The sequence below is a fragment of the Saccostrea echinata genome, unplaced genomic scaffold (genome assembly GCF_033153115.1).
Source record: "Saccostrea echinata isolate AGI-Se365-2 ecotype Australia unplaced genomic scaffold, CSIRO_AGI_Sech_v1 ptg000014l, whole genome shotgun sequence".
NCBI lineage: Eukaryota > Metazoa > Mollusca > Bivalvia > Ostreida > Ostreidae > Saccostrea > Saccostrea echinata.
Window position 1 is genome coordinate 18288760 of NW_026889763.1, and position 22452 is coordinate 18311211.

Here is a 22452-nt window from a genome sequence, read left to right on the forward strand (position 1 = left end):
AAACACTTTTTTGTTTTTGTGTTTTTTTTTAATTGGTCATTTAAATAATCCAGAATCAAAGAATCTCTGCCTCACCCTACATCCCTGAAAGAGGAATTAGATTTTTAAAACTATAAATAATACATTTTAGGATGAGTTTTAGATACATTTCTATCGGAAAGCGGCTGCAAAGTAAGGTTTTCCGATTGTAGAAAATGATGGCGGCATCGAGTTTGCATATATATCTTCTTGGAAGAACATGGCAGAGTCTTGGCGTGGCGGATATTGTGATTGCGGCTGCGCAATATCCATATAGGGACCATTTAAACCTCCAATCGAAAGGTGGCTTCCTACTGTAAAATACAGATTGTGTTAGGAAAATTGTTTCTAGGAAATGGAATCGTGCTTAACAAAGCAAAAAATTTGTAATGTATGCAATGTTTTTTTTATGATATAGTCAAAACATGTACCTTGGAAGTTGTCGTGGGAGCTTCTGTAATAATTTCTAGAATTTTCAAAAGCAGACCTGTTGATCGTATCTTGGTAGGTGGAACCTCTTAAAAATGAACTTTTATTATAGGTATCGTATGAAGGATGAAATTTATTGTAACTGTATGGGTTATAGGTCTCATGAAATGTAGGATGGGTTCTACTGTCTGCCCAATAAGACGTGGTTGCCTGTGGAACACTTCCGGTAAAAGGCACTGTGGGAAAAGAGTTAATATGTGTTTCGCCATAAGGCTGAACTCTAGGCGTAGTAAAAGTGTTATTGGTGTTCATAATATCGCCATACGAATTTAACCCATACTGAGAAATGTAAGTCGGACGTTCATAAGCACTTCCATTAAGTGACGAATAGTGTTTCAATGGGGATAATGGCAAGGAAGAATGATTTATCCCTGGTCGACAGGATTCGTCAGGAAAGGTCAGTGTACATGGTTCCCTGTGGATGGAGGGAGGAGGACGACTAAAAGCCGTGCCGTTCATTGAGGAGTAGGAATCGGAAGCACCATGTCGATTCTCGTCCATACCTCCAACATTGTCACCTTCGTCTGTAGATAAAAAATATTGTACTTAACTTGAAGAAACAGTTCCATTACTGTTTTGGCTTCTGTTCTCCTTTAAAGATGATAAGATAATTTAAACTGGTGATCATGATTCAAGGGAGAACATGGTTTGAAAGCTAAAAAAGGCCAGTAATACATTTTATTAGCATTTTTTATTTTCAGGAGTCTCTGACACTCTGTGTAGGAATTGAAGTATTGGACTTTTTAATGAAATTAGTTTAAAATATAAAATTTTGATCAAGGATGAAACTGATTGGTTGTTTACCATTACTGTCGAAGGATCCTTCATCAATTTTTCTTTTTCGGCATTTAGGAGAAACCAGATGTTTGGATGATGGTGTCCGTACCTTGGCTTGCGTTTTTATCTCCTCTGAATTTATTCACAAAGTATTTTACTTGAATACATTTGCAAATAAGAAGGAAAACAAACACATTGAAAAAATGAGGGAAGCAAGTGACATTTACTGAAGTCTTCACAATATCAATATATTCTTTTTTGTAATTTTGTAAAACATTGACGATTTTTAGAGACAGAAACGAGAACTCTTGCTCAATTAATATAAAAAAAGAATAACGATTTTTACCCCTTATTTTTAACAAAGTATAATGAAAAACAAGCTTTACCTGCGCACTTCATATATTTCTGGACAGCTTTCTGTAGCGTTTTATCTGTGACCTGATCATGTTGTGTTTCCATGACGAGAAAAACGTACTCATCAAACATCATATGAATCAGATGGAAGGCACCTTGGAATAAGAGAGAGGAATAAGTGAGGGGAATAATAAGTAAGGGGAATAAATAAGTGGAACAAGTAAGAGATATATGTGATAGGAATAAGTGAGACGGAAAAGTAAGAAAAATGAGTAACATATGTAAGTGAGAGGAATAAATGAGGGTAAAACGTTACACATCAAATGGTATTTAAAATAGTACTTAAGTGATTGCAATCATATTTTTCATTTCAAGAAGCAAATTATTGATGTCACAAAAACTGTTGCTCTGATACTTTGGTTCATATAAAAATAAAGTTTAAATTTTGAGGTATGCTGCTTTTCTATTTATAAAATAAATATAGGTATATATCATTTTAAAATTAAATACGCACCAAAACTTGTTGCATTGTGTAATGTTAAATCCCTCATCAACAGAGAACCAATGATTTCCCAGTGTAGAAGGAACTTTGAGGCAGTTTCTTTAAATGATTTATCTTTGTCTTTTAAAGGCTACGAAAATAATCATCTTATAAAGTTAGCATAGTTAGGAATTTTTTTTTCTAATAACATAAGATATATTAACTAAAAACGTCTTGGATAAGTTGACAAAGAATATTCAATTATATATATTACTTTATGTGAATGAAATCAAGCTTACTGTTTATCAATATTTGCATAATAGACTGCGGTACGTTGCCTCGAATCGATTGGTAATGAAATAAAGGAGACAAACTATGTAGTGAACCCATACACTAAGTATATTACATGGATTTCGAAATAATTCTCTCAAACTAATTTGAATAATTACCTGTAAAACACATTTATCAATGATGTTATCGAGCCATTCTGTGTAACCCTCAATCGGTGCTTGCTTGGTCAGCAAATTCTGAAATTCGTCGAAACCTAAAATTGGAAGTGTATCATTAGTAGTAAAAACTACATGTATTTGTTTTTATCTAAAAGTGCAAAACAAATTCAGCAATTATAAAGTACATCGTGTTATTTGCTGAATTCTACTCTACTTCCTTCAGCAGTCTAATTCCAAAAATGAATGATGGTACGTACAATCATAAATAACTTCTTTAAGACTATTGGTAGATTTAGGGGTTGTGAACCCAGCCTGACAGCAAATCTCTGTCAGATCTATACTTGACACATCCTCCAGCATACCATTCAAACACTCTTGATTATGAAGGACACTTCTGGCCGTCTGCAAATGATTTCATAAAGATATTTTTTTCTTGGAACCAATGGCATTATAACCAAAAACAAAACAAAAGAAAAGAACCAAAAAATAATTAAGGTAACATCTTGGTTTTTACCGGTATCAGTTCTTTTATTGTCATTAAATAAATATGGAAAAAATGGTATTGCATAATAAATTTTGAATTTTATTTAAAATATATTTGAAGTGGATTTAAGCAAGGGGATTTCAAAGTCAGAAATATTGAACTGTTGCAATAGAAACTATTATGCATTTTTTTTCATTATAGATTAATAATAAGGCAAGAAGTTTTGTGGGGTGTTTTCAATGTGCATATTTGGCATAATATAAATAGATAAAGGGAAAGTTTGTTAAAACTGAGATCAATCGAAAGTGGATTCATATAATCACATGTATTTATATACAAATACCAAATTATTGACAGTGATTAGATCTAAAGATCTTCATTAATGAACATGATTCACTTACTTGCGCTAAGTGCACAAAAGACATTTGGCGTTTAATACTGTGAATAAAATGTTTGGCCACTGGAAGAAAAATTCATAGAATTTATTTTAGTATATACTTAAGGTCAAGATCTAGTAAATGAGTTTAGATTATTACCTAACCTACTATATAAATTGTAATTAGGCATTTTGAACTGTTTCCTGATTCTTTTTAATGTTTTTGCAAATCATGAAACAGTCAAACTGTTTATCCGGTCACAGAATGAACTGTTGCATGGCTGCACTGTTCCATTATGACGTCATAATTAATTCCCCGTATACTTTACAGCTATAATATTGAATTATGTATAAATTGAAGCATTTTCATTCAATTTGAAATTATCATCTGAAAAGTAATCCTGATACCAATATAAATATATATTTAATTTAATATCATTTCAAATAAGAGGCCAAGATCACCTTTTCTGAGGGTATTTTGGGGAAAATGTAGGCCCCTTTCACTCAGTATTGATCTTTGCAATAAACGTCTAATATTCAAATCTTCAAGACATCATTATGTTGTTTACTACATGTTTTCTTTTCAATTTATTAGTGCATGATAATATCACAAACATTAATTTTTCTGATTTTACACCAATCAGTGCGAGAATTTGATTAATATTCATTTTGTTAAGTTTGGTTAAAAAAAAAAAACAAACTTTTGTCGATGTATTTTAAAAGCCATTGATTATTATGTCAATATCATTACTTTAAGAAATTATATAGTAGGTTAGGTAATAAAACACTTATTTCATGACAACTCGGGAAACAGTCAAACTGTTGTCCCTCGATAATGGGGAAGACCTGGGAAACTGTTGCCCTTGGCCTTCGGCCTCGGGCAACAGTTTCCCAGGTCTTCCCCATTACCTCGGGACAACAGTTTGACTGTTTCCCTCGTAGTCATGAAATAAGTGTATACTGTCTTTTAAATGCTAGCTCCATTATGACGTCATAATTGATTTAAACTTAATTTTTCCCATACTTTACAGCAGTAATAGAATTATGTAGAAAATGAAGCATTTTCCTGGTATTCAATTCAAAATTATGTCAGAAGTAACCCCGCTACCTATGTTCATGTTAATATCACTTTAAAGAAGAGGTCAAAAAGATGTGAAAAACCATTTTCTGAGAGATTGTAGGCAATGCTGATACATTTACTTCATCTGAGATTGAAAAAACTCCTATATTTATGCAAGACCCTTCTTTTTTAATTGAGAATTGCAGTTTGAAATATGTATTTTCATCGAGTTTCTCTAAAAATTAAGTCCCGATACATCTTATTTTACCAAGCTACATTTGTAGAAGATCATTAGAAGAATTTGTTTCTCAATATTGAGAAATCAGTAGGCACCTTTCATTTACTAGATCTTGACCTTAATTAACTATCAAACTAAGAAACATTAATAAGACACCAAAATGAAATTCAAATGTTGTTTACATAAACCTTTATATTCTGTAAACATGATACTATTTTATAACTAATCATTATACAATATCTAAAAAGAAATAAAGGCATTTATTTTTTTTTAATCCGTACATTGTGGATATGTCCAATCCATCATTTTGCAATATTTATGTAACATATGATACACAGAAATATCTACAAGCAGTGTATATTGAATTAAAATTTGAAAATTAATGTTAATTTCTACAGAAAAAACTCTTAAATATTATTCTTTTAATATACGTATAATATTCTTCAGACTACCTTCTATTTTCTTGTCTCTTAGCTTCTTTGGTACATCTTCAAGGGAACTATACAACCAATGCACTAATTTTCGATTAAAAACTTTGATTTCAGACCCCAGGCTGTAATTAAAAATAAAATTTTGATAAATATGACAAAAATTGCAAAGATGGAACAGTTGAACAATAACGTTATCCAAATCTAAATTCTTTTCATTGTACTAAAGGAAAAAGTACCTGTAAGGCAGGTCTTGGATAGTTGAAGGAATTAATACATCTATCATAACCTGTAAAGATAAAATTCTTTCAAAATTCTAGGAACTTTCATTTCTGATACCTTAAGGTGTCTAACGATAGATGAATAACATTACCTCTCTGAGTATTTATGAACTTGTTTAATTTGTTTTCTTCAAATATTCATGCATTTTCGAAGTATGGCCAATTTGCCTCAAGCTTGAATTTTCAATACTGGATCTTGGGAGAGGATTTTTACAATGTATAATGCTCAAACTAATCAGATAAATTCATGAACTTTATTTGCTAAATGATAAGGAATAAAAAAGATACCAAAGAATTACAAATGGTAGATTTTAGATATGTTTCACATTCCTCAGAAAAATCAAATAAAGTTTTGAATTACTAGTCGTTGTTTAGGGGAAGTTAAGACTTTTGCTGATTTTACTTGATGGTCAGGAGTAGAAATATGTGACAGAGTGCATTAACTTTCTAGGTTTTTATTCATCCCTCGGCCCCCAGTGGATTAGCATCATGAAGTGGACAATTTTATTTTCTTTCACAGAAAATACCTTAAACTACCAAATTTGGCAATCATTTGATCAGCAGATTTTGAGAAGCTAAATATTCCAAAGTTTTACACCAGACGAACGATTGACAACTTACAAAACCGATATACATGCACTAATGATGAATATGCCACGAGTCGTATTGTATACATGTATACACGGGTTGCTGTCTACATTAGATTTGTAGCCTACCTTATATAGTATTGAGTCACAGAGCCCCACGATGTCGGCCACCATGTCCAGATTCAGCAGCCCCAGCAGGTGCTCCGGCATACCCTGCCAGAAGTGTAGTAAAAAGTTTCGCACCTACAATCGTATGAAGAAAGTTTGATTGATATTTTAAGGAAAATTTTGTAAACCACGTTATTCAATGTCTGTGAAAGCTTTGTCCATTTTTATGGTTGAGAACAATAAAATTAAGAAGAATATATTAAATAACCTCGTCAAAATTAGCACTTATAATTGTGTCCAGTATCCTTTGACAGTGAGTTCGATACATCATGATAAATGTCTGCATCTGAAATTGTACAAGGATCGTTATGAAAGCTCAACCTCTAAAATTTACACTTCACTGTGCTAAGTAAATGTTAAACAAAAAGATAAGACCTTCTCTCTGTCAACATTTTCTGGCAAAATTAAGTTTTCAGCATTTGGAAATTCTGGTAGTAAAGTTCCGGTCTTTGAGCTAAGGGAAAATTTTCTGTTGGAACCCTAAAAGCAAATTAAAATATAATCATGAGTTCTCTTCATCATAGTAATGAAAACAAATATAAACAATTAACTCAATTATTTAATTAAAGTTAATAATTTAGTAGAAAGAAGTGGTTATTTTTCATTTGGACATCAAGCCTTCTAACATCCTCACAAAATCTTTAAGAACAACAGGGTACAAATTTAAAAGAAAATGTCTGTAATTCCTAAGTTAGGTGTAATTGTTGCAGTTTTTGATAACATGATCATGATCAAATAGTTTCCATAAGGGTAAAATGAGCTATTATTTACAATTTGTTTAGCTGTTACATAAACACTTGGGATAGGATTAGAAGTCCTTTGCTGATGCATTCTACTGCGAGGCGCCATTACCCAGGTCTCAATCACGCGAAGTCCACTTGCAGTGCTGTGTCACCAACCTAACTGGGTCGTTCGTGTTTCTCCAGGAGAACTGTTTCTAAGGTCTCTTAAACCACCATTATCTTAAATACCGTATACTTTTCATAATCTTCTTACAATTTTTGCTTTTTGGTAGTGTTTAGAGATTGAATGATGAAACTTATTTTCTGATATATAGAATTTTTGTTGTAAAAATGCCTTAGTATCCATGGGTATCGTTCAGAAACATATCGGAGATCAGAGTCGTGTTTGTCCAGTGGTTCACTAATTGTCGCTTTCCATCGTCAACAAGAGCCTTGTCAAGCTAAAGCAGGCTAATCTGTGGAGACTTTATCTTATTTAAACAAAGCCGAGTGAATCAGCATTAACACACAGGCTTTGCTAACATTTCCGGAATAGTTCTTTTATCGTAATGAATGCCTGGAATAAATTGATATTTGCGGTAGGAAGACACATCGCGAGAGAAAATAAATGTTGCCGTGTGATGTTTAGCAGCCGAGGTATTAAGCATCCTGTACAATTTGGAGACTTAATCTGAAAAGGAAACCCTTCTCCCTCTAGACTTTACACTATAGGCTGAAACATCTCTTATTCCTAAACAAGCAGGGGATACATCACAATGTATACTGCGTATGAAAACATAGAATTTTATATGATTTTATTTTACCATTCCATTTTGTATATCTAGATATTTGCCAAAAATTCGTAAATGTAATTAGAATACCAGAAAGAACTAACGAAATATAAATATTGATTTTCTTGAAACTGTCCAAATATTTTGTCAATTTATATAATCTTCTCACAGGTCACGCCATGATAAATGAAGAGGGCGTGCAATGCATTTCCAGAATTAAATCACCCTTCTACATCAAAAGTAACCCCAGAAATATCCATATATTTGATTTAGTTAGCCCCTAAACCTAAACAATAAAGCAAGCGGTTGAGAGGTCCCCATCAAAAGATAAGACCCACGTTTGAACAGGGCTGCATCCGAGGACCAAATCGATGCCTTCGCTATAGTTCCCGAAAAATGCTTACACTTGCTTCAATCTAACGTGCGATTTGTTTACTTGGAGTCCATATCGGTTCCTTCCATTTATCAAAACAAACGACACACAGGATGAATTTCAAACACTAACATTTCTGACAATCCAAGGTGTTATAGGGTAGGAAATCTAATATAGACCCAAGATAAACCGGCATTACCAGACACCGATAATCTGAATTTAAAAACAAAAGAATCGATACCTCAGTCTTTATCTTGATTCCGGAAAATCTGAAAAACGGGAGAAAATTGTCATAAGTAAATTAATCTAAACCGTGCGATATTCACATTCTCTCCTGGGTAGATATTGCACAGACGGATGACATCTGCTTGTGCTGCCGGCCCGCAGGACTGAATTATAATTCTACGGGGCGCAGCCAGGAGGTTACATTGAAAATATTTCTGTTGGATGTCAATCTCTTTGTTCAAAGTCTATTTACCTTTCATAATATCTAGATAATTTAAATTGAATTCACTTAATGTATTAAATAATTCTTTGAAATAAAAAGGTATATGTTAGTCTAGGACATTGCAATGAAGGGTAGGACATTGCAATGAATTAGAAAATTCCACTGGAAGATGAATCCAGGTCGGTTTATTATCAACTATATATTTGAAGAGCTATATCTCTAACAAATTAGCAATGAATACATAGGGTATCCATAAACTGAATTCCGTGTTGACCTGGATTCATCCTGGAGCGCTGTTTGTGGCTCCCCTTAACACGTTTATATTGATTTAGTCTTAATTAAGAAATTTATTTTCAAGTTTTAAACTTGTTTGGGACAATCTGTCATTCGTCTTGTGCTGGTAGAAAGCTTCGTTTTCAATTTAAGCACTCAATTTGTCCAGAAAAGTGTGGAAAGCTTTTAACATGACAAACTCTACGAATTCCGAATACGACTAAAATTCCACCTTCGACGAGGTTTGGAACACAGGTGCAAAATTTAAGAAAATCGTCCTAACTTGAGTGACTAATACAGGTCTAATCTTACACAACTTGAACGTGACTTGCAAATTTCAAACCTACCTATTTTTAATATAAATGACTGATAAGACACTTGGACAATTTTTATTGTTTTATACATTGCTTCTTACTCCACACATAATTAGGGGACTTGTTACCTTGTTAATCCCTTTCCTGAGTACACGGAATGATAGTAGATCGAGGTCTCCTTGATGCCGATGCCATAGTAATGGTACCTACATAGAAAAAGCTGAATTTTACCTGAAGTCAATCACAAACCATATTGCAATACCGATCTGCGAGCACTGCGTCCCACCAACCATGGGGAAGAACGCAATCACCACACTTCAGTCCCATATACACAACTAAACAACCCCGCAAACTCCTTAGATCGGTTTTGCTAAACTGTGCGAATGGTATTCGAATTACGTTGAATTCTGTTGTAATCACATTTTAAAAGCATCGAACATAGATATATGACAGACAATGGTGAAAGCAATAATGCTACTCTGTCATTATAGATTTATCAAAAAGAGGATAAAATTTGTAAAGGTTTTTTTAAAACTTACTTTGATTGTCCTCTAGTCCCCAATCGCCTGGTAGTTATCTTAGAAAACTTCTGACGAATGATCTAGGAAAATTAATTACATTTATGTTAGTAAATAGTCTAGTGTATTTATTCGTAGATTATTACATATGCTTGCATTGTACATGATTAAAATTTTGTTTGTTTCTCTTTTGCAACATACAATGGGTGGATTGATGAAAAATTACTTTTTATATTCTTGTCTAACTAAATTATTCTTGCTCAAAAAAGCACTTAAATATGCCTCGAACGAGAGGTTAGCAAAATCTATTTTATGCTCTGTGTAATTTTTTGTAATACAATTTTCAGAGTGTATAGTACTTTTATAAGTGAGATACCAGTATGTGTGTAATCAACAATTCAACTGAATTTGTTTATAAAACTTGCAATATCAATTAAACATTTTTGTTACGCAGAATAAACTATTTCTAAACAATTATGTGAGACGTACAATTATTTTGAATGAAGTACAATATTTTTTAAAAAGTTAGTCAAGGTAACCGTTACCTAAACAAATTGGATTTTTAATAGATTATTTTACAAAGAAAATGTTTCATAATTTCTTTTTTTTTTATCTCTGCGTTAATGAACTGAAAGCATTTACTCATGCATTTAATAAAAAGAAAATGCTGCCTCCAAAATACACAAACCACAAAAACTTATGGACCATATCACTTTCAGAATATTCTATTATTATACTATTTTGGAAATATTCATGTAAGATATTCTGGATTTAATTGCCACATATAATGATTCACCTATCAAATAAATTGTTGCTTTATTATTTTCATCATAATTAGCAGTTTGTTACAATCATGTGCTACTTTAAGCTCAGCAGCGTTATGTTATATTTATTGTCTAATTTCTTCCTAATTTTCCTACCTTTCCAAAGGTGGCGGCCCCGGCAGGTGTGTATTTCATCTTCTTACAGAAGTCCAGGTAGTGTGTGTATAGAACACACCTGGGAAGACAAACTCCCTCTGCCCTCTCATAGTTCTCCGACAACCTAAATACGATATAAAATTTCAAAAATTAAAAATAAGTTTTGCTTTTTTTAATATCATGTTTATCAATACTTGATCATGGATACAGTTTTCTATTACCAGTGATTTCTTCTTCTTTTTTTCTTTCCTTTTTTGTTTTGTTTGTTTGTTTGTTTGTTTGTTTTTTGTTTGTTTTTTGTTTTTTTGTTTTTTTGTTTTGTATTTGTTTTTGTTTTATTTGGTTTTGTTTCTCTTGAGATATCAATGCTCTTGATGTTTAATGAGGAGAGTTGGAAATTTATAGCAAAATAATAAAAATATACATTTAGACTTCCCCAAAATTTAGCAGCTTCTCTTTTCAAGCATTCTATGTAACGTGTCTAAACATTTCGTTATTTTTGACGGAAATGAACAACAGCAGAATGATTAGAGTCGTTTACGAGACGAAAAGCTCGTACTTTGTTAGAAGTAAAATTCAGCAGAAATTTTGCTTTTTAAAAGAACTACAATGTAAAAGCATTACGATTATCTTTTACAAACAACGATCTTCTCTTAATGATATTAAGATTTCGACCAGTGCTGACAAAAATTTGTCTAATTGAAATACCTGGACAAGCTTTCTTATTGGTGTAAAGAATAACTAGAAAAAATCACCTTAAACAACAAGTGGACGATATAAATCAATAACAAAAGAATCTGTGATATCAACTTCGGTTGATAAGAAAATACATCTTGAAGATTTAGAACGTTTTGACACCGATGGCTATTTGTAAACATATCAGTTTTTATAAGTAAATCATCTCAGAAATTACATAAAACACAAAGCTTAAAAAATATCAAAATTCCTCTTCTGATATTGAAAAAGATCAATTGCAACATTGCTTGAATTCTAGACGACAATAAGACTTGATATTTTTGAGGACAGGTATGATGACATTCCTTTCAGGTACGCCAAAACTTATTTATTTTTGGAGCCTACTCCGATTGGTTTACCAGCTGGTGAGCTTCTGTGTGTGACAATATTCCCACACCTCAGCGGGGTATACGTGACCCCGAGGTCATTCAAATAGTTCTTTGAAGAATGACGTTTATTTCAAAGATAACTCTCTTCGATTTCAAAAGAGAACCATTCATTAGAGAATATTTTAGATAATTTATTTCAAAACATTTGCTTGTAAATATAGTGAAATGTATCCTTTTTTCTCAATTAAATATTGGGTTTCTCATTTAAATACAAGCAAATAAACTTAATTTGTTTTGTTTCTTCTGAATGCAGTCTGATCTGTAATTATTGATATATTCTTTACTTACACCCAACTAATACCAATAGCTTCCTTTCTAAGGAGGAAATTCTTCAAAATCATACGTCAGTTTTGAATATTTTAAATATTCCCAACAACCAACATGAATTTGAATTACCATATCTATATTGGATTCCGATACTTCATAAAAATTCTTACAAAGATACATAGCGGGTTCCAGTAAATGTTCTACAAAGCCTCTCTCTTTACTTTCACTAAAATATTAAAAGTAGTGAAGGAGAAACTTCAGGAGTACTGTGCAACAATAAATTCGAGAAGTGGTGTAAATTAGATGTGGATACTTAAAAATTCCAAGGAACTTTTGGAAAATTTGAAATCCCAAAATTTTACCAAAATCAACAACATAAAAACTTACGACTTTTCAACTTTGTATACAACCATTCCCAACAATGAATTAAAGTCCAGGCTTTTTGATATCATTGACAGCTGCTTTTCCAATAAAAATGGAACTCGTAAATCTTGTCATTGGTCATTTGCAAAATTATTTTGTGAAAAAACATTCTGATTGTACACACAAGTACTCTGAAGTTGATATGGAAAAGATGCATGAGTTTCTGATTGACAATATCTATGTGGTTTTTGGAGACCAGGTCTTCCAACAATCTGTTGGAATTACCATGGGTACCAATTGCGCCCCGTTATTAGCAGATCTATTTTTGTATTTATATGAAGCATAATTTGTTCAGAATCTTGTACGTGAAAGGAACAAAACACCTGCTGTGTTCTTCAGCTCGACATTTAGATATATCGACGACGTATTGTTAATTAACAATGGTTATTTCCATTCGTATGTCGATACGATATATTCCAGTGAGCTTGAAATTAAAAATTCCCACAGAATCTGACACATCAGTTTCATATTTGGATATTTTACTAGAAAAAGACGTTAATGGTAATCTAACAACCAAGCTTTATGATAAACGTGATGACTTTAACTTTTCAATCGTCAACTTAGCTTACTTATGCAGCAATATACCTCCATCACCTGCATACGGGGTTTATATCTCTCAGTTGATTCGATACGCAAGAGCATGCTCTACGTATGAACAATTTCTAAAACGAGGTAAATTATTGACAAGCAAGTTGATGAAACAGGGACATCAACAGTCTCGTTTAAAGTCGTCATTTCGTAAGTTCTATGGTCGATACAATGACATTGTCAGCAAATACAATTTATCACTGAGTCAAATGCTGACTGACGTTTTTCATACTAATTGTTAGGCCGTTATTTACACACTGAATTGTCGACGGATTTTTCCGTTATTTCCCGATCATGACAAGGAGCACACGGCGGGTGTGACCGGTCGGCAGGGGATGCTCACTCCTCCATGGCACCTGATCCCACTTCTAATGCTTTGGAGATCCGTGTTTGCTCTTCACCTGTTTTGTAATTTGAGCTTGAAAACTGTTCGTTATCTCCATATATTTCATTCTATGGTCGATACAACGACCTTGTTAGCAAATACAATTTATCATTAAGTCAAATGCTGACTGACGTTTTTCATACTAATTGTTAGGCCGTTATTTACACACTGAATTGTCGACGGATTTTTCCGTTATTTCCCGATCATGACAAGGAGCACACGGCGGGTGTGACCGGTCGGCAGGGGATGCTCACTCCTCCATGGCACCTGATCCCACTTCTAATGCTTTGGAGATCCGTGTTTGCTCTTCACCTGTTTTGTAATTTGAGCTTGAAAACTGTTCGTTATCTCCATATATTTCATTCTATGGTCGATACAACGACCTTGTTAGCAAATACAATTTATCATTAAGTCAAATGCTGACTGACGTTTTTCATACTAATTATTAGGCCATTATTTACACACTGAATTGTCGACGGATTTTTTCCCCGTTATTACCCGGTCATGAAAAGCAGCACACGGCGGATGTGACCGGTCGGCAGGGGATGCCCACTCCTCCATGGCACCTGATCCTACCTCTGATGTTTAAGAGGTCCGTGTTTGCTCTGCTCCAAAATTTGTATTTTTAATGGACTTTTGAGCTTGAATACTGTTCGTTATCTCCATATATTTCATAATACCATATTATCAGGTAAATAACGGTACAATCAAAACAAAGATGAACTAGTTTCAAACTGTTTAAATTTAAATTTCTAGCAAAAAAATTAAGTTATCAAAACCAAAACATGAAGAAAATAACCTCATTAAATCTCTATAGAGGGATTTCAGGCGAAAACATTGATGAAGTACATTTAAAAATATGTAATTACATCGGAAGTTTATTTAAATTCAGCATCGAAAAAATTCAAGCTTGGACACTCTAGTCAGACACGTTTTAATAAAACATGATGCGCTCTGTTGTATAGCTATCAGCACTCTCTATAGTGTTCACACGAACTCCTCAATATGAGCACCACATCATGAGCGTCTGTGACAGCTCTACAATATAGGACCCCAACACTACGTCAATTACCCCACCAACTCGTGGACCATCTGTCAGATTTAATAAGTGTTCACACCTGTGCGAGAATTTACCTGACAGAAAGCAGAATTGATGAAATATAGATATCAGAAATCAAGCCGATGTATATTTACCTTTAAATAAATTTTATTCGTTATTATGTGTTAGTTTATAAATATGTTTTTTTGCGTAGCTGTATGGATAAACCTTATACAATTTATCATGAACTTAAAGATGAGAGACAGAGAAGTAAAAATAACAAAATTCTTGAAGATTTGAAAGAATTAAAATACTTAGTACGATAAATACTATTTATTTATCATCAAAAACACTGACAATTGTTTGAGGTGCAAAGAATATGCATAAACTAATTAATAAATTTAATTAAAACGAGTCACTTGAAATTGATCCTGGATAATTCTTTACATAATTTAAACATTCGTTAAAACAGAATTAGACACACACACAATCCTGCCATTCAAGTATACGATAATTTATTTTATCACCATCACTTTATGTGAATGAAATTTCATAATCAAAAGCAATTTCACTTTGTACATTTTTTGTAATATTTATTGTTTATTTATTGATTTGACAATTATAAAACACGTTCCCTATTTTCTATAAATCTTAAACAATTACAGTTTTTCACTCAAGAATAGAATTCAAATTTGTTCACTAAATTTTTAAATATACAAAGACCCAGACCAGTTTTATAAGCGTCAAGTAGAGAAGAGATACTGTTCATACAATCTTAGATAAAATACTAGAAACCCCGTCAGCCTAATTCTCCTGTCTGACTTCTACTTAAAAAATAAATAAAAAACAATATTTCATAAATTTCAAATAACTGGAAAAGAGGACTGAATTATAAAATTTCGAGATTTTAATATTATATGTGATGATTAGCTGATGCCTATGTCTTGTTTACGGTCAGTTTTTTGGTACTGTATAAATTTACTAAATAAATATTTTACTGAATAAAACATAACAACAAATAAATATATTAGAAATATAATGCATAATTTGCATTTCCATTTGGATCATTGAAAAAAAAGATACATTAACAGTGTCAATTTAGATTACTACCTGGGAGCATATTGTATCTTTAGTATAGACATGTCAAAATGGTCATTTGCACGGTATTGAGTTACCATGATAAAGGATCTTAACAATAAATGTTAGAAGCTAATTACTGGAAGGAGTACTTATTACTGCCAGAATTAGTCATATTTACTTCATTTAAAGGTGATATAAGTTATTACTTTGATGTGTAGTAATATCTATACCTTTGTTTATTTGAATATATATATATTTTTTTGAGAGATCATCCTTCACTCGTAGAATAATTGATATTTTTAATTTAAAAAATCATGAAAAAAATTAACAAGAAAATTGAGTTCATCATAGATAGGAAATATTACAAACACGTCATCTGTTGTTGTGTTACATACGTATATAATCTACCTATCTATTCTACATTGGTTTAGTTTTTTGTTTATGCTAAATGAATGCTATTATTTTGCAGGATCTCATATTCTCTATTCATTTACATAGGTTTGAATAAAATGAATTAAAACAAGCAAATACTGTCATACGTTAAAGCAATATCATTTAAATGATAAATCTAATAAATGTTGTTGATTTAAATCATGCTTTTGTTCTTCCATTTTCATTTTTAGTATTCGTACCTATATTTATCTTTATAGATCAAGTTGTACTCACCACTTGAGTGTACACGCCACTTGTGACTGTTTCTGTGTACTGTCAGATTTAGTATTCTCCGTTTGTTCTTTCTTCACTTCCTGTGGCCATTCTATAATTAAAATAACCATGTAATATGAAATGAAAACTTTCTCAAGCATGTATAGACTGGGATAGACTTTTTTTTTGGTAAAATAGGATTCAAAAATTTATCTATTTTGTCTTTAGATGATACATTTTTTTCTCATATTTTTTTGTAAAATTCCTAGACAATCATGTTAATTTTATATTCGATGCTTTTAAAACTCGTCAAAACTTCACAAAAGGAACATTCTAATATCATTCTATCTTTATTATGTACCTATATACATGTATATTATCAAAATATTTACAGTGACATAGGTTCTTTGGGCCGGGTGTAGGAAACGAAGTTTATTGTTGTAAAATACATTGCATAATCGAATCAAGACACATGTCACTATAATAAATAATTTACTTACTTACTTACTATATTTCTGAATACGAGGGCTGATCATAATGTAACGTCATTATAAAATCTTCAATAAAAGGAAATCATCAGTAAAATTTTACACACATGGCTTTTTCTCTATTTTTACTTTTGTTCAAATATTTCATTCAGATATATTGAATACTTTTAAGAAAATAAAAACTCTCACAAATCTAGCTTACGTCTATTATCGCAAGACAAAAATGTTACCGACATCTAAATGGTGTTTCTTTTCGGAACTCATTTTCAGTTCATCCATGAATCTGTTAAACCACTCAAATGCGCTTCAATTTGCTTGCGTTTTAATAATTTTCACCGCCAATTTGCGCTATATTAAAATTTTTTGAAATGTCCTAAAGTTCATTTCCATATTTATTTTTCTGTGTGTAGCATTGAATGCAAGAGATAGTGATGTTAAAGGTTGACTGATCTTCCACATTATTTCTTTTTCTGTGCCTCTGTTCATCTTTTGACTTCCTTTTTACAAAGGCATTTTACGTCTCTTTTAATTTTTACTAAGTTTATCATTCCAATAATTTTATTTGTAGTAAAAATGTCTGACTCCAAGTAGTGACGTTTTATCAGGCATCAACCTCAGAGGAAAAGACGAGGAATGAGCGTGAAGGAACAGTCAATCTTTAACGTCATTTACTCTTCAAACCCATGCTACATGGATGATTACGGAAATAAACCTTAAAACGTTCAAATAATGTTAATAAAACATCTTAAAGCGAGACACTCTATCGCAATTTGGAAGTGAAGATTCTTGCAAAACTTAAGTGAGAGATTAATATATGTAGATTTGTGATTAAAGTGAAACAAGTTTCGAAATGTGACGTCATATAGACATCGGTAATGTTGTTGTCAAAAGACTTATCATAGCTTTGTGTTTTCATTGATATTTTTAAAAGTATTATATGTATCTAAATGATTTATTTATGTAGCAGTCCAAAAAAAGATAAAGGTACATATATTAGTATGCAACATTTTGTTGATGACTTCCTGTTATTAAAGATTTATTAGCATGTAAAACGTGAAGATAACGAACAGTGATCAATCTCATAAATCCATTAAACAAAGCAAATCGTGAACAGAGCTAAACACAGACCCCTGGAAACACCAGGGTTGGGATCAGGTGCCAAGGAGGAGTAAGCATCTCCGGTCGACCGGTCACAACCGCCTCGAGCCGTGTTATTGATCAGGTATACGGAGTACTCCGTTTTCAAATTTAGTATAAAAGTATTGATGATAATAATAATAATAATAATAATAATAATAATAATAATAATAAAAATAATAATAAAGATAATAATAATAAGTAATTAAAAATAATAATAAATGGAAACATGTCAGACTAAATAAGACCTCTTGCAAACAAGGTCATTATTATGAACCTAGAATTTGTGGAAAGCTGACTTTAAATGGAATTTTGATATTCCTGTGACATCAACTTATTTGTCAGCAGCTTGCCTCGGTTTAAAATCTGATCTTATACAGAGCATGCATATCAAATCAGTTGAGAGACATAAACGCAATATGTAGGTGATTTTGGAATATTACTACATAGATAAGGGAAGTTGACGATGGAAAAGTTGAAGTTATCCGGTTTGTCATTCAGTTTAGTTCTTAGTTTGCCATTGTCTTCTATTGTCAGTAAAACATTACTTTTGATTCAACCCTCGTTTGTATATTTTCATTTCAAATACAATCTTTCATCAAGTCAAATGCTTACTGACTTTTTTCATACTAATTGTTAGGCAATTATTTACACACTGAATTGTCGACGTTATTTCCCGATCATGACAAGGAGTACACGGCGGGTGTGACCGGTCGGCAGGGGATGCTCACACCTCCATGGCACCTTATCCCACCTCTGATGTCTTAGAGGTCCGTGTTTGCTCTGCTCCTATATTGTAATGTTTAATGGACTTTTGAGCTCGAATACTGTTCGTTAACTTATCTTCACATATTTCATTCAAGTAATTTAGAATTTGAAGAAAGATTTTATGAATATTATTTCAATAAACATATAATTTTCTTCTTTTGCATGAAAGTTTCTTTTTAATATGAATCATGTATAGTCACAAATTTCACTGAGTGTAAAATTCCCTGTTCAATACTGCATATCAAGCTCGGGGGAAAGCACATACTTATTAATATAAATTAAACATGTATATGTAATTGGGGGGGGGGGGGGCATAGAGGCAGCTATAAAATTTTTGTCCATGTAATTAATAAGTTACATGTAAGAATATCGCTTCTGATGAGTCAAGCACTTAAGTACAATATGACGACCATAGTCATTGATCCGCGTAGACATTGTCTTCTTTTTGTCATTATGAAAAGATTAAACACACTTAACGAATAATACAGTATCCACGGAATTTGTCTTGCTGATGAAGTGAAACGTCAATCCTCGCTTAATACTGAGTATAAAAAAAACATGCCGCCATATTGATTTACCCCGACTACGGCGAATGGGCTGATGTATCTTATATTTGTCCACAAGATTCTCAGCAATATTGTCGATCACAAACCAAACAGATAAACTTAATAAAATATCCATATGGAGAACTAAATATATTGATTCAAAACGGGTTTCCAAGATAAATTGACGCCATAGTTATTTACGTGGAATTTTCTTAATCCGTTGCCAGAGTTACCCGTTAGCTCTGATTGCTGGACATGGCTGAAGTAGTCTTAAATCATTGTTTTAACATTAAAGGGTGGGTCTTTGTTCTTAACATTTCTTCATTCATGAAATAGAGATCTTATTTCATAATGAGTAATGTTCATTGATAATTTTTATTTCCTATGTTTAGAAGACTAATCTATTTTTATTTTTGAACAAGCATCATACATTTAGAGTTTTTTTTTTTAATTTTGTTTATTTATCAAATCATTTTTATTACAATCCTCATTTCACATTTTTAATGTAAAAGAAAATAACAACAGAGCCTTAACACTCAGACAAATTGCTGTGTCCATTTATTTTCATGTATTTTCACATATTTTTTGCATTCCTAACATGTCTCTTGTGGAATACATGTTGCTGTTATCAAGGTGTCAAAAGATATTAAAATTATTTTGACAGTATTTTCTTTCTTATTTTTTTTAAAATATGCATTAGATAAAACATATTGAATACAATTAAAAAACGCCATAGAGTAATACAACGAACAACCTAAATTTCTGTATTTATTTTTTTAATTTTCAAAAGAGGAAAGTTTTTCTAACATAATAAAGAATATTTTCATCTGTGTTAAAAAATAGAATGAAAATTAATGTTTATTTTCTATTGCTGATGTACATAACAGATGATTTGAAATTTTAAAATTATCTACCTTTTTAAATAAACATTGAAATACATATGAAAGAAGGAGGAAAATGTTTTGAGAAAAAATCGCCATATTACAAATTTTATATTTGCAACATTTAAGTGATTTTAAAACCTTCAATAGGACAAATCAACAATCAAATGACATTGTAATTATTTAATTTAACTACTCAAACTAGCTACTTCTGGCTTTTATTCAATTTATCCTATCATTAAAAAAATTATAATACATTTAACCATATATGTTTTCCTATTAAAGAAACAAATACATATGAGAAGCCATAATAAATTCTTATTTACTTCCTACCTGTATTTTCAGTGGCGGATCCAGAATTATCTGGGGGTAGTTTCTTGTTTTCTGTCCGTGTGGAGTTTTCACTTCGATTGGAGGAGGTCTCAGTCTGATGACTGCTAAATGTTCTCTCCTCCCTATGTCCCCACAGAGAAGGTGTATAGTTGTATCCCCCATGTAGATCATAAAGACTATCATGCATCAAGGGAGCTAACTGTACGTTAACTGGTTCCATTAGGCACGAAGTAACAGATCATAGACAGTGTTCATATCAATTTCAATTCTGGTCACTAAATATTTGCACTCCGAATCATAAAAAAGCAAAAATCTAAAAATCAAACAAAGATTTACGACGTGCTAACGTCTAACTAAACAGTGACACTTTAAAATGTCAAGAATATATTCACAGCTATATCACGGAATGAGTGTGTAATGGACGCAGGACAGAGTAAAGCAAACATGGGATATAAGCCTCGATAAGGAATGACCCACCCCTTTCTATTCAGATAACCAATTAGAATTGTCTTTATCATCCTGCAGTGATCTCGCACCCTCGATAACCCGGCAATTCTTGGTATTGTTCTTGTTAAAATACAGTACTTGTTATTCTGAAAGAAAGTTATGGCTGATAAGGTTAAGACCAAGAAACTCACTGTCTGATTTATGGCAACAGGGAAACGGTTCCCCTCCCTGTAAAATAAGTATTTATAAACAAAAAAATATTTAAAATAAAGAAAACAATATTTTGAGTAATTTAATATGATCTATACAGATAAGCAGTTTAAAACAATTTTAAATGACAGGTGCGCTGATTCTTTAATTTGCTGCAATTCTTGAAAAATTCGTGTAGGCGATATGTTTAAACTTTGAAAAAGTCTTTCCCTCTAATCTCTCCCTCTTGAAATGTAGCGGGCGAATGCAAATGTATTTATAAAAAAATAAAAGAGATTTTGTTTACTCAGATACAGTAATTGAATCAAATAAATTTGCCACACCTTTGATAAAAAAAAAAAAATCCCTGTGATAATTTAAAGAGAATATGGAATCAAATACTACTACCCTTCCTTGTAAACTATTAATTGTGTCTTTTAAATTATATACAAATATTTGATTTTCTTGTTGCTTTGTTTATTTTAAATAATATGTTATTCTGATTGTACGAAGCATATTTATTATCGTCAAATCTCAAAGTCCATTCCTGGATGGGAAGAATCACGTAAACGTGGAATGAAAACTTGGCAAAGGTGATGTTATAAAGTTATTATACAGTTTATTGGAGAGCAAAGAAAGATTACATTTCAAGGATATACATGTACTTAATAAATTTTGAACAAGAAAAAAGAAGACAATTCTCTTTTGTCTTTATTGGTTTTTGACAAATAAATTTATTTATAGATAAAATAAATGAATCTTTCAAAAAGTGTAATTAACTAAAAATGGTCAGCACAGCCTAAGGAAAGTGGCCAACGCAGCACAAAGTAATAAACCTTATATTGACAGATTCGAGGCATGGATTTGATATAGATTCAATAAATGAATATATGTGGGAATTATGAAAAGACCAATACCTCTATCTTTAACAACTTTCCTCATAATTTTATTGTTTACTTACTTCTTCTTTTCGATCTCATCCAAAACATTAAGTATGTTGCATTCTTTTGAAACTCTGCATGCTAGCTTGCTTGCTGTGACTATAAATGTTTGCCAGGTCAGCCTAGGTCATTCTTTTTCCCACTAGGTGTCCATCTTAATGCGACTTCTACCATGTTTTCATTTTCCCTCTGTTGGACATACACGAATAAAATTTTTTAAACCAATGAAATCTGAAATTGATCGTCATGGCAAGTATGCTAAAAAACTGTGCCAATCCGAAATAGTTTAATTTCCACATTAAGAAAACATACATATTGTGAACATGTGAGAAAAGCGAAAGTTGTGCTAGTTTAGTATGAAATGATTTCTAGTAGTCAATTTCAGTACTTCTTAATATTCCATACAGCTTACTATTATAATACTCTAGAAAAAGATTCATACTAGATTAAATTATTATTATATGAAATTTAAAGTTTGTTAATGTATAAAATTCTGTTATTTTCACAATATTTTACAAAATTCTACCAATTTATTGTTGTTGAAAAAATATATTTTAAAAAAATAGAAGTAAAAAAAATAAAGATAATAAAAACAAGAAGGAAAAAAGAAGAAGACATACACG

At 31.8% G+C, this 22452-nt stretch overlaps 1 protein-coding gene across 1 annotated transcript; it reads right to left on the reverse strand.

The window, feature by feature from the left end:
* Window positions 1-142: 142 nt before the first annotated feature.
* Window positions 143-20562, reverse strand: LOC133187322 (transcription factor RFX4-like). Its single transcript, XM_061322683.1, has 19 exons — window positions 20253-20562; window positions 16122-16212; window positions 10550-10673; window positions 9651-9712; window positions 9240-9317; window positions 8318-8345; window positions 6566-6670; window positions 6399-6476; window positions 6152-6265; window positions 5394-5443; window positions 5179-5279; window positions 3454-3512; window positions 2826-2970; window positions 2569-2663; window positions 2153-2270; window positions 1671-1793; window positions 1312-1416; window positions 450-1031; window positions 143-332 (listed from the first exon to the last, which is right to left on the reverse strand). Exons 1-19 carry the CDS (start codon window positions 20470-20472, stop codon window positions 151-153), a joined length of 2460 nt encoding a protein of 819 aa, XP_061178667.1. The 5' UTR covers window positions 20473-20562; the 3' UTR covers window positions 143-150.
* Window positions 20563-22452: the final 1890 nt, after the last annotated feature.

Bases quoted from the DNA above. Each gene is read 5' to 3' on its own strand.
- LOC133187322 (XM_061322683.1), bottom strand. From the start codon at position 20,472: ATGGAACCAGTTAACGTACAGTTAGCTCCCTTGATGCATGATAGTCTT. The intron at 1,794-2,152 runs GTGCGTATTTAA...TCTTATTCCAAG, and splicing joins ACACAATGCAACAAGTTTTG to GTGCCTTCCATCTGATTCAT. The intron at 333-449 runs GTACATGTTTTG...TGTATTTTACAG, and splicing joins CTCCCACGACAACTTCCAAG to TAGGAAGCCACCTTTCGATT.